The sequence below is a fragment of the Trichechus manatus genome, unplaced genomic scaffold (genome assembly GCF_000243295.1).
Source record: "Trichechus manatus latirostris isolate Lorelei unplaced genomic scaffold, TriManLat1.0 scaffold00003, whole genome shotgun sequence".
Lineage (NCBI taxonomy): Eukaryota > Metazoa > Chordata > Mammalia > Sirenia > Trichechidae > Trichechus > Trichechus manatus.
In genome coordinates, this window is record NW_004443939.1 from 17,707,011 (window position 1) to 17,720,439 (window position 13,429).

Consider the following 13,429-nt stretch of genomic DNA (forward strand, 5'->3'; position numbering starts at 1 on the left):
GAACTGCCCCACAGAGTTTCCAAGGAGCAGCTGGTGGATTTGAGCTGGCAGCCTTTTGGTTAGCAGCCATAGCACTTAACCACTATGCCACCAGGGTTTCCATGACCCTATATAGTTGAGCTGAATTGCAGTTGACAGTATGTTTTACACACACACACATAAACATTTGGAAACATATTAATTCAATTAAAATATTAAATATGTATTAATTTCTATTAGTGTTTTGGACTCCATGAAAATTTTTTTCCAGGCATAAAAATTTTGGTAGGTTTCTAAAAACTCACAGGCCCTTAGGCACTGCTCTTCTAGTGCTTAAAGGGTAAGTGTCCCTGAAGCTAATCTGAAAAGCAAATTGCCATATCCCTTCTTTCCACATCTTTTTTTCAAACTGTAAATTGTTAAGATCTGTTTATTTATTTTATTTATTTATCATTTTCCTTAATTGGTTTAAGAAAACTTTAGATCTTTCAACTGATAGTTTGCAGGAATAGAAATATTCCTAAATTCCCTAGTCCTAGAAAATAGCCACAATGGTAAGTAGGTCAAGGTCTGAATTGTTTAAGAGACAAGGAGATTCGTTGTTGCGTTTTCAAGGAGTGATCCTTGTGAGGGTAGGGATCTGGGTGCAGGTAGGCGGTAAATCTTGACATGGGCTGCTTCCTTTTTCCTAAAAGCATGTTGTTGTCAGTTGTATAACAAAGAAACGCATTTTTTTTTTTTTTTTGGTAAGGATTTGAAGCTCCAACGAATTTTTCAAAGCCACACTATTTTTCTCATCAGGGAGAGTTTCTTCCGGTACTTCAAAAGAAGATAACGATGCTTGAAAAAACTGCAGCGTTTGAACAGCTTTAAGGAAGCTGCAGGAGTTCTGCTTAGACGTCCTCACTACGGTAGCTTCGCTATTACTTAAGGAAAATATGACCCTCGCTTCTGTTTCAAACATCATAAGCACTGGGTCATTACAGAGTTAAGTGTACCTTAAAAGGTGGGTTGCCTGCGGTTAATGAGAATCCAAGCTGCAAATCTGGCAGCTCGGGCCACGGTTTTCGTAAGGATTTTCCACTTTGTTTTATGGCACTGTCGTTTGCGTCCGTCAGCACCGCCCTCAGGACAAAGGGTGGCGGGCCAGGGGCACCGGCTAAGAGGGGGCTGTTTGTGTGGTCTGCTTATGGGTTACTCGATTTCAACACCAAGCCCGCCTTTCTCCACGTCTCTAGCGAACCTCCAGCCTGAGTTCACACAGACGCCCTGGTGGCTCACGGGAGCCCGCATAGCAGCTTTCTCAAGGCCGGGACTCAGGAATTCGCCCACAGGGACCAACACCAAGTGGACCCACCAACTCTGGCTTCGCTCAGCTTTCTTTCTGCACAGGGAAGGGCGTAGCAGCGACGCTCCGGGCAACGCCTATGCTGCCAGCCAATGAGGAGAGGAGGCCGCGTCGGGGCCTTCGCTGACTGGGCCGAGATGTCTCCGCCCCGCGACGACCGCAAGCCTTCAGGCAGGCTAATAAAGTCTCAGTCCCAGAGCCCCAGTGTGCGTTTGGGTTTGTCGGAGTGTTTAATCTCCCTTTTCTCCTAATTCTTCTTTCTTCCACCCTGACGCCTCAGTTTCCAAATTTTATCTTCCTCGCTCTTTTCCTCTTTCGCAGCTCAACATGCAGAAAGAAGACGTCTCTCTACATGGTTTCCTGCCTAGCTTCCAACATTTCGCCACGCAGGCCATTCATGTCGGCCAGGAACCGGAGCAGTGGAACTCCCAGGCTTTGGTGCCCCCTATTTCAATGTCCACCACGTTCAAGCAGGGGGCACCCGGTCAGCACTCGGTGAGCTGGGTGTTGGGCGGTCCAGGGTGGGTCAGAAAAAGAGAGATGGCTCATAAATTAAAAAGGCACGCAAGTGATTTATAATATGGCTTATACATTAGAAAGGTACCTTGAAAGGATGTTTCCTATACCTGTAATCCTCCTTGCAGTAAAGTTTTGTATTGCATGACCCAGTGATCGCATCTTTTGATAAACCAGACTGAAGGAACAGTTTGTAGAACTTGTCAAATAGATTGGACTTGAAATGCATGTATTTTGACAAATTTGCAGTTGAAAACCGAGGGCCATAATGTTCTAGAATTACCATTAGCAGCAAAAATTATAGGCATATAGTAAAGAGTCAGATAAAAAATCTAAGGGTCTGTAACTCGCCTGTAATTAAGACCGTTCCTGATAGATGTATTCAGTTGTTAATAGTTACTGAGTATTTACTGTGTACTAGATGCATACTTACATGTATTATATCTTCTGTATTACATGTATTATCTCATATAATCCTTACAACAACCCTAGTCCGAACTACACTGTAATTTTTCCAATGAAAAAGCTGAGGTTTAAGGTTGTTAAGTAACTAGCTTAAGGCCACAAGGCTAGTAAGTGATGAAGCTGGGATTCAAACCCTGCTCTAGAACCCCCCACACTTAGCCACTAGGCTACACTGTGCTGTACTCCAATAATTCTAGCAATAATGTAACCCATTGCATCATTTAAGCAATGTGGCTTAGTGATTCAGAGTATTAATTAGGTAGTCAGAGGACCTTGGTTTGAGCTGGGTGACCATGAGCAGTTTACCTAACCTATCAGTTTGATCCTGTGTAAATGGGGATAATGATAGTACCTACAACTTAAATTGTTGAGGTGAATATAAAGTTGCATGGTACATAAGTGCTCAGTGGTAAAAACCAAGAAACCAAACTCATTGCTGTCGAGTCGATTCTGACTCATAGGTAGTGTGGTATTTAACAACCTGATCAGAGGGCAGGGCAGGTATTAGACACTTTTTACAGAAAAGGAACCTGACCCAGAGTCACACATAAATGACTTGTGTCAGGCCTGTGGGAGCCCTTGTAGCGCAGTGGTTAAGAGCTTGGCTGCTAACCAAAATATTAGCAGTTCGAATCCACCAGCCACTCCTTGGAAAATCCATTGGCAGTTCTATTCTGTCCTAAAGGGTCGCTATGAGTCGGAATCCACTCGGCGGCAACCGGTTTGGTTTGGATTTTGGTCAGGACTATGAGAGCGCTCCTTTGTTAATCACACAGCCCCCTCCCTTTTATGGCATACTTAATGGATTTTGAAGTATTTAAAAGTTGCTGAGGGTCACAAGAAATCAGTTAAACTGTGTAAGGTCCTAAACCTTGATGATGCTTCAAAAACCTCTTTAGAGTGTTATGTAAGTACATGAGAATTCTTAGACTTAGCCCTTTGTTTTGTGAGATATAGTTCTAAGGGCATTCCTATAGCTGGTTTAGGATTCTCCTAGCTACTGTATTTTGGAATCAAGGTATGCACACAACCTGTCTTCCAAGCATGCAGTCTTTCTTGGTGTAAGGTTTAAAAGTAAATGCTGCCCAAATTTTGGAACTACATACAAAAGTTAACCATTCAGTCATGATATTCATAATTAAATACTTTCACAAAACCATCAGGGTTAATAAAACTCACAAGACCATGCTTAATACCTTTAAAAAACTCGATAGCACTGAAGGGAATTTGGAGAGCTATGAGTCGGAATAGACTCGATGGTAACAGGTTTGGTTTTTTTTTTGGTCTTGGAGAGTGATTGAATGGGCCTGAGAGTCGACATTTGCCACTGAGCCTTCAAGTATTCTTTTTTTTTCCCTCTACAAAGTTAAATATCTGCCATAAATATTTATAGAAACCTGGGTACCTTTCTGTGACAGTCACCACATGAATGCAAACAATTTTTTCTGTCTGGAGGGTAAAGAGGTGATGGTGGGGTGTGATGAGAATGTCCTAGAGTCCTATAAAATATATCTAGTCAGTTTGACGAGGAGCCCTTGTGGTTACAGTGGTTACAGTGCTGGGCTGCTAACCAAAAGCTCGGTGGTTGGATCCCACCAGCCACACAGGGAAAAAGATGCGGCAGTCTGCTTCCATAAAGATTTATAGACTTGGAAACCCTATGGGGTAGTTCTACTCTGTCCTATAGGGTCACTGTGAGTTGGAATCAACTTGATGACAATGGATTTGGTTTTGGTTTTGGTATTCAGTTTGCCAAAAACAAGGAAACAAAGCAACAAAACATTTTTTAAATTATTATTATTATGATACTTTGGAGCTTCTGAATCAGAAACGGGTTGAGAGCTACTCTGTTTTGTTATGTATTATATGAGGCACATACCACACACACATACACGCATGCACACACACCAGTTGCTGATTCATGGCAACCCCATGTGTTTCAGAGTAGAACTGTACTTCATAGGGTTTTCAATGGCTGTGACTTTTGGAAGCAGATTGCCAGGCCTTTCTTCCAAAGTAACTTCTGAGTGGGTTTGAACTGCCAACCTTTCGGTTAGTAGCCTAATGCTTAACCTTTTGCACCACCTAGGGACTCCTTTATATGAAGCAGGGGGAGAAAAGTATAGGACTTTTAGTTAGTGTTCAAACCCTTGGTTTGAATTCTGGCCCTGACCTCCCCTAGGTTACTATGATGTTTGGCTTCAGTTTCCTCAAAGCAAGTTGTGAGGATTAAATAAGATGACTATATGAGCACAACTACTACAGTACCATCCATGTAAAAGGAACATAATGCCAATTTTAAAAAGTATTATGTGGTGCTACCTTGCTGAGAATTACTCCCTATTTTTTTAGTCACTTCTGTAGAGCCAAAATCTGAACTTTGAGCACATGGAGGATCTATTCGTTTCTTCCTGTTGCATGCTAAACAAAACTTTGTATTACTTATTTCTTAGGAACTGAAATACAGGTTGGAATTAGGTTCTCTGTTAACTCATGTGATACCCCTTTTCCTAATGTCCCCAGATTAATGTGTAAGGGTGAGTCTAACAAAATAACAATGTGGGTAATAAAGACTGTCATTTACCTAGTGGTTACCATTTGCCAGATATCATACAGAGAATTTATTATACATTATCTCATTTTATCAGAACAATTTTACAAAGTATATGGTATTATCATTCCCATTTTGCAAATATTGAGATTGACTCTTGGAAATATTAAGTAACTTACCTGTTGGCACGCAGCTCTTAAGTGGCAGAAGCAGAATTGTTATCCAGTTTAGTTGACTTCAGAGCCTCTCCTCATCACTACACCTATAACCCTGCCATGGCTCTAAGGGCACGACATGCCATGACTAAATAGTAAAATATCATTATGGCAGGCTGAACCCCAGGGTAGTTGTGGAGATGTCTGTGTTGGGACTCTAATATTGAACTTAAGTCTTTTAGGATGAACTCTAGCTTCCTTTCTTCAGGGTTTTGAGTATAGCCGTTCTGGAAATCCCACCAGGAATTGCTTGGAAAAAGCAGTGGCAGCACTGGATGGGGCTAAGTACAGTAAGTAATTTACATTTTCAAAGCTTGTAAAGTCTGGAATCCTTTCTTAAATACATAGAGAAAATCATAGAAGCACAGAATACAGAATTGGAAGACAATAAAGATTGTTGTTGTTAGTTGCCATCAGGTTGATTCCAACTCATGGTGACCCCATATGTGATATAATAGAGCTGCTTCATAGGGTTTTCTTGGCTGTAATCTTAACGGAAGCAGATTGCCAGCCCTTTTCTTCTGTGGTACCTCTGGGTGGGTTCGAACTGCCAACTTCTAGGTTAGCAGTTGAGGGCAAGCTGTTTGCACCACCTAGGGATCTTAAAGTAAAGATTAGCTAGTTCAAAACTCTAATTTCATTTGGTAAAATATTGAATCATTTGTCCAGCATTCCACAGTTGGTATAATATGCATAGTGAAATTATGAAGTAAAAACAAATATGAATAGAGGTAAAGTGGCAGCATTTACCATTTAGAACTCATGTAAATACACTTTTCATTTGTAACTGTCACTATAAATAGATAAACATTAACTCAGTTTTATAACACTACCTATGAGAATATAAACTTTCTTACTCTGGTTCCTTCATTCTAGTAATTTGTCCCTGAGAATAGCACCAAGGTTTATTTTTAAATAGCCCAGTGCCCTTGGTAATGTGCTCTCAGAGATTAGGGATTAACTAATTAAATCTTGGTGTTTCATTTTTTTTTATTAAGAGAGTAGAATGATGTGAAATCATCTTTATCTAATATTTTATTGTATTTTCAGTGAAAGTTTATACAGCAAATTAGCTTCCCATTTAACAACTACTACAAAAATTGTTCAGTGACATTGGTAACATTTTTCACATTGTGTCAACATTCTCATTCATTCCATTCTGGATGTTTTGTTTACAGTAATCTGGTTGTTTCTCTGTCCCCTTACCCTTTCATCTTTGCTTTAGAGTAATTGTTGACCATTTAGTCTCATATAGATGATTTTTTTAAAGGTGCGCAGTATTCAGTGATCATATTCTTTGTTATATGAGCTGATCAGTTATTTAGAAAAAAGGTGACCTCAGGGAGTAGTTTCAGCTCAAGGTTTACAGAATATCTCAGAGCAATAGTCTCAGGGACTCCTCTAGTCTCAACTGGCCCAGTAAGTTTGGACTTTCTAAGAATTTGGGTTCTGTTCCACATTCTTCTCCTCTTCCATCAGGATCCATCTGTTGTGGCCCTGATAAGAATGGTCACTAGTGGTAGCCGGGCACCACTGAATTCTTTTGGTCTCAGGGTAGATGAGGCCGTGGTTCGTGTAGACTGTTAGTCCTGTAGGCTAGTTTCTTCTCTGAGTCTTTGGTTCCTTCTTTCTCTTTTGCTTCAGATGAGAAGAGACTGGTAGTTGTATCTTCTTTATATATTTTTTTGTAAATGATTCTAAATAAGGTCAGAGCAGAGCCCTGGTGGCGCAGTGGTTAAGAATTTGGCTGCTAACCAAAACACTGACAGTTCTAATCCACCATCCGCTCCTTGGAAACCCTATGGGGCAGTTCTACTCTGGCCTATAGGGTCGCTATGAGTCAGAATCAACTCGACAGCAGTGGGTTTGGTTTTTTTTTTTTTTGGGTTAGTGAATGGAAAATAAGAGTCTTATGTGTCCATTATCATTACGTAAACTTATCAGCCACATCTCAGGCCTGATTATGAGTTTTGTTAAAATATTTTCTGAGTTACATATCCATATAATTAATGAATGAATCATATCTTGACTCCATTCCATAAGTTTGAAATTTCTTTAGAATTTGATATTTTTAAACTATAATTTAATTGCCAGTAGGCCTTTTATCTCAGACTTTTATAAAGAATTATTTCCTCAGAGTGTTTCAGAGAAATGTTATAACCAAGGCAGAATTGATATAACACGAAAGTATCTGCCCACATTATATTTTTTATTTTAAAGACATTTCACTTTTGCAGTAAAAAGGGAGATTCTGTAATGGTATTAATCAGGTGACATTTGGAGACTCAGAAGTGATGGCTCTCCTATCAGCAGAAAGAGGGAGATAAATGGAAGCTTTTTAACCAATGTTGTTGGTAGCTTCTGTTGAGTCAGCCCCCAACTCATGGCAAAACATGAGCTGGTGTGATCCAGGGGTTTTCATTAACTGATTATCAGAAACAGATTTCCAGGCCTTTATTCTTAGTCCATGTTAGTCTGGAAGCTCTTCTGGAATCTGTTCAGCGTCATAGCAACATGCAAGCCTGCACTGACAGATGGGTGGTAGCTGTGTACGAGGTGCATCGGCTGGGAATCGAGCTCTGGTCTCCTGTGTGGGAGGGCGAGAGAACTCTACCACTGAACCTCCGATAGGTTGGACTTTTTGGCTTACTCTAACTTGTTTTTTTATTTTAGGTTTGGCCTTTGCTTCAGGTTTAGCAGCCACTGTGACTATCACCCATCTTTTAAAAGCAGGAGACCAGATTATTTGTATGGATGATGTATATGGAGGTAGGTGACTCTTTTTGTTCATATTGTGTCAACTGATATTTTAAAGAAAATAAAGTGAGTCCTGAATTACATTAATAGTGTTACCAGTATCATTGATTGTTATCTTTTGAAAGTGTGATGGGTACCTCTGTGCTGGCTCAGACTTGGTAAAAAAGAAGCATAAATACTTAGGACCCATGTTTGTAATAAGAGATTACTTGACAAGAGTTTCATTTAAAATGCTTCTGGAATGAGGATATAGAACTTGATTAACATTCTGCTCTGAAGGAGATTGTGTTTAGAAGACAGTATTCTAATGTAATTTAAAATTTTTATTTGCAATAGAGATAAACTATAATACAGGCCATTCTTAAACAGCTTAACCTTGCCTCCTTTTCTTCATTTCTTTTTTTTGCGGGGAGTTTCAGGGGACCTTTCGAAAATCTATTGAAAGCCCCTTGAAAAATGTACTTAAGACTATACACACAACATTTAGCATTTAATTTCAGGGATCTCATAGACTGATCCCTTGAAACCTGTCATGACTTTAAATGTAAGAACTTCCATTCTAAAGAGCTTAAATGTGAGTTCCTTAGAGTGGAGATTGGAGAAGAAAACAGGCTGGCACGTACCTTTAAGCAAGATTGATTTTCATGTTCAAAACAACAAAGAATTTTGTAAATATACACATATATTCCTAATGCTCCCAAATAAAAAATGTGGCTTCTGGAATGTTATCATCATTTTATATAGCTCTTATCTGAACAGAATGTTAAATCAGTAAGTTTTTCGAATGAACAGACTCCCTTTTATTAATCGTTTTCCTTCTCTCAGAAATTTGTACAAGCTTTGTATTTTAACTTAGATCCTTTTACTAATTTGCTGAATTGAAATGAAGGAAATTGTTTTGGTTACTTTGAACCAACATAATGCATTATGAAAACATCATGGTAAATATAGGTACAAAATCCTGAAAATTGCTGTTGGTTTTTAATAATTATTTAATTTATTATCAAATCTCACATTAACTATGGTCAGTCTACATAACATCAAAAGTCCAGCATATCTTTGATTATTAAATTTTTTGGTTGAATTATCAATAGCAATTTTCCCTTTAAATGTGCATATGTGAAAATTAAATCCAGAGCAATGTTTATAAAAAAAAATCATTGTAAGTTGAAGATTTGTCTTCTTTCAGTTTAAAAATCTAGTAGTTTGATTTACATGGTCTCATTTTACCTATTAAAACTTTCAGAGCCAAATAACAGAAAAACTGAGAAAGTGCAAAGAATGTGTAATCAATTCTTTTCTATTACCAAAGTATACACAGAATAAAAATTTGTTTTGAACGTTTTATAGACATTGGTTCATTTATTTTAGATTTGAGTACTAGGACAGAATTCTTAACAAAGACGTTGATGTTTCAGGGAGTGTGCCACTTGGTGTTTGAATAGTAGAGATTACAGGTTTTGAGAAATATTTTCTGCTTCGTCTCATTTGATGTGGATATCAGGTGTGTTTTATTTGACTCTTGAACCTTTAGTTTAAAATCCAAGCCTTATATTCTTTACTATGCAAGATAGCCAAACTATTTAACAAAACTAAAATTTTATTTAGTTGTATTTTTATTAAGCATTGAGAATTCCTTATATTTTTCAGATGTTTATACCTATTGGGAACATTTCTTAATGCAATGTTCTCCATTTTATCTGATTCTTTTCTGCCTCAGGTACCAACAGATATTTCAGGCAGGTGGCTACCAAATTTGGATTGAAGGTTTCTTTTGTTGATTGTTCCGAAACCAAATTGCTGGAGGCAGCAATTACACCAGAAACCAAGGTACTCAGTTAATTTTCAGATTTGTCTGTTTTCCCTGTAATGTTTTGTTTTCTCATTCCTGTTTACTACAGGATATAATTTAAATCTGAACAACACATTTTGTTAAAAGCCATTGGAACTAATCAACAAGATTAAGGCAGATCTGACATCTCCCATGCAATGAAGCCTAATTGTTAAGAAGTTGAATTCTGGAGTAGGATTTAAATCCTAATTCTGTATCATACTTGGTGTATTATCTTCGGAGAATTATTTAACCAAAGTCTCAGTTTTTTCATCTGAAGAATGGGTGTTATCTTACTTGCTTTATGGGAAGATGGTTGTGAAAATTAAATGAGATAATGCATACAAAATGCTTAGTACACTACCTGATACATGATAATTGTTAAAACATTTGTTAGCTGAGAGGATGCGTCTCATAACTTCTTTACCCAGCTAGTATTGGTAACCCAAAGTCATCCCAAAGATGGAGTTAGAGAAAAGGAAGCTTGCCAAGCCCCCAAACCCTAAGCACAGTGGCATTTTAAGGGTTCTAAGGAATACTTCAGCAAAATAAGAGTGAGAAGTAGAGAGTGAGGCGCAAGCAATCTTTAACCTCTGTCCTGGGAAGTTTGTATGCCACCGGAAGGTGTTTTGTGTCTCAGTGAATGGCATATGTGATATTCTTTCTTGAGACTTCATTTAAATTCTGAACATGTACAAGAAGGACCAGTGTCTTTTATAAGCCAGCTTTTCCAACTTTTTGCTAATGATTAAAAGGTTTGAACTGTACTCAAGATTTTGTTGCAGTGGATGCTAAAAAACGAAAAATCCTTTTGAGCACAAATAATTACTTTGGATAATAACACAGCGGTGAGCTTTGGGTGATTCAGGTTTGTTTTCAAAGGAACTTGGGGGAAAGACACTTATTAAAACAGCTGGTCTGAGTCTAAGGGAAGAAAGCAAATATCAAGTCTTGACAACAGAACTTTATATTGTAACTCTTAACCGACTTGAATTAATACCCCTGAAATATCTGAGTCCTCATTTGAAGTAGAATTTTAAAGAGTCTGTGTAAAATTTTATTTATTTCTATTATTTATTTATTTATTATCTGTGGGAATAATAAATTCTCACCCAGGAATAATTTTTATAGATTCTTTAAATAAGTCAAGATTCTTGTAGAAGACACATTATCTTAACCACCTTACTTTTTCTACAGTAAAACTCTGGAGTAGGAACAGATTATTAAACCAGATCTCTTGCCCTTTTATATAGCTAATAAGAAAAAAAAATCATTAGTCCTTTTAAAAAGAAAGTTGTAGATAATATAATCCAATACAGTGACACCTTGTTTTAACAAATAGAATTCTCTTCTTTTCTTTATTCTTTTCAATAACTGTTGAGCCCATACTGTGTGCCTGAATTGTGCTAGGTTTGGGGGATGTACAGGTAAATATGATACAGCCCCTTTCTTAAGTGAGCTGTAGCCAGGGTTTCTGTTGTTCATTCTGAATCTTCTGCTCTTCCTCAAGTCCCAGGTACATTGTTTTATAGTGTCTAGTATATCAGAAAGGAGCCCTGGTGGTGCAGTGACTAAGTGCTCAGCTGCTAACCAAAAGGTTGGCTGTTTGAACCCACCAGTGGCTTGGGGTAGTTCTACTCATATATGGTTGCTATGAGTGGGAATTGACTCGATGGCACACAACAGCAACACAATACATCAGAATTATTTAAGTTAGTATCAGGGATATTTTTGTCATCATAGGGATAATTCTGTTTAGTGAAAACTCTAGGATGTATCCTTATACCATCTATGATATTTATCTTTGAGAAGAAAATTCCAGTCCCTGAAACATATCTTTGGAATACATCCTGTTTTTTATGGAAAAGAATTACAATAATTAAATTTAGCACTTTTTTGCTTATACCATATGTATATTATCTCATTTGATCCTTACAATAACTATATAAAATAAATATTATCAACACATTTACAGATGGAGAATTGAAGACAAAAAACCAAACCCAATGCTGTCGAGTCAGTTCTGACTCATAGCGACCCTATAGGACAGAATAGAACTGCCCCATACAGTTTCCAAGGAGCACCTGGTAGATTTGAACTGCTGACCTTTTGGTTAGCAGCCCTAGCTCTTAACCACTATGCCACCAGGGTTTCCATGTGAGGAATAAAGAGGGTAAATTACTTAGCTATGGCCTCTCAGAAATTTGTGGAAGAGGCTAGAATACAGAGTTAAACTTTACATGTTCATAATCTAGACATTTAATTATATAATGTAGCCCCCAAATTGTTAAAATATATGAGATATATGTATGTGAAGTATATTTTTACAAACCGTTATTATGTACTGAATTATTTTTAGCTTGTTTGGGTTGAAACTCCCACAAACCCAATCTTGAAGATAATTGACATTGAAGCCTGTGCACACATTGTCCATAAACACGGAGACATTATTTTGGTCGTGGACAACACTTTTATGTCGGCATATTTCCAAGTAAGTGAAAAGAATTTTTGTTTTGGTATTGTTAGTAGACTACATAGATGCCTGTAATTAGGAAAGGAAGGACTCATTTACATTAAAAGGATTATCAAACTCATGAAATCTAATCATAATTATTGATGAGACAAAGAATTACGTTTGAATCTTTTCTACAATTAGTTTTAACCTGGCTAAGCTTTCTATGAATAAAAGGACAAGGAAAGTTATACTCAATAACATCTCGGTATATGTCACACATACCATTTCTCCATTTCTCTTCCTTCTTTCTAGTTTCTTCTCCCTCAGTGCCCCGTAGGCTACACATAGCCTTCTGCATCTGTACCTTATTTGCTTTATGAATTCCTACAACATTTTACATCACAGCTGTATGTATAGTAAAACCTCCAAAAGCTGAAACCTGTGTAAGGCAGAAACCTGTCAGAGAAGGAAAATTAAAATATTTTCCAGTAAAACAAGCAAGTGATAGAAAAGTGGTAAGACTGCACCCTGTCAAGGACAGAAAGCTCGTGAGACCCAGAAGAACAAGGCAGTCCCGTTGTTCGGTTCTCACAGGTTTCACTGTATATATCTTTTTTACTACCTACCCTTCTACATACACTGCCCCAACCCTCCCATATACCCTGCATTCTGTCCTTTTTTCCTGATTCTTCCTCCTTCCTGTTTTTCTCCTTTCCGAAGATTGTTTTGGAATCTCTCTATAATTGACCTGTTTTCTGTCCTGCATGTTCTACTCCTTTCCTCTGAATAACCTAACTCTCTTTCCTTTGCTTGGTACAGTTTACCTTCTCCCTGCCCTTTTCTTCCTTCCTGTCCTTTGTGGTCATTCTTATTATACTTCCTATAGTTCATCTTTATTTTCAGGCTTCTTGAAGCCCTAGCTCATCTTCTCCAGTTCTTCAATTAGGCAGATGTTGACAAGCTCAATTGTTTACACTTCCCCCCTTCTGTTATGGGTCCTGAAGTTGGCCCAAGCTGACTCCCTGTGACTGGCAGATTCCATGGGCAGTTTGGGTAATCCTGTTCTCACCTTCCTCCATTTTATTCAGAAGGCACTACCTACCATGTTTTTTTTTTAATATATTTTATTGTACTTTAGGTGAAGGCTTACAGAACAAATAGTTTCTCATGAAACACTAGTACACATGTTGTTTTATGGCATTGGTTAACAACCCCACAACATATTAACCCTCTAACTTCTCAACATTTTTTTTTTTTTTTTTGGTGAAAATACACATAGCCAAAGATACACCGTTTCAAAAATTTCTACATG

General features: G+C 37.9%; 1 protein-coding gene across 1 annotated transcript in view; it reads left to right on the forward strand.

Moving 5' to 3' along the window:
• The first annotated feature begins 1,530 nt into the window (after nt 1-1,530).
• Nucleotides 1,531-13,429, forward strand: part of CTH (cystathionine gamma-lyase) — a 24,195-nt gene continuing 12,296 nt past the window's right edge. Inside the window, exons 1-5 of the mRNA XM_004369053.2 lie at nt 1,531-1,822; nt 5,283-5,364; nt 7,748-7,843; nt 9,552-9,661; nt 12,022-12,153. Of these exons, the coding sequence (XP_004369110.1) occupies nt 1,655-1,822; nt 5,283-5,364; nt 7,748-7,843; nt 9,552-9,661; nt 12,022-12,153 (588 nt within the window). The 5' untranslated portion in view covers nt 1,531-1,654. The remainder of the gene's footprint in view (nt 1,823-5,282; nt 5,365-7,747; nt 7,844-9,551; nt 9,662-12,021; nt 12,154-13,429) is intronic.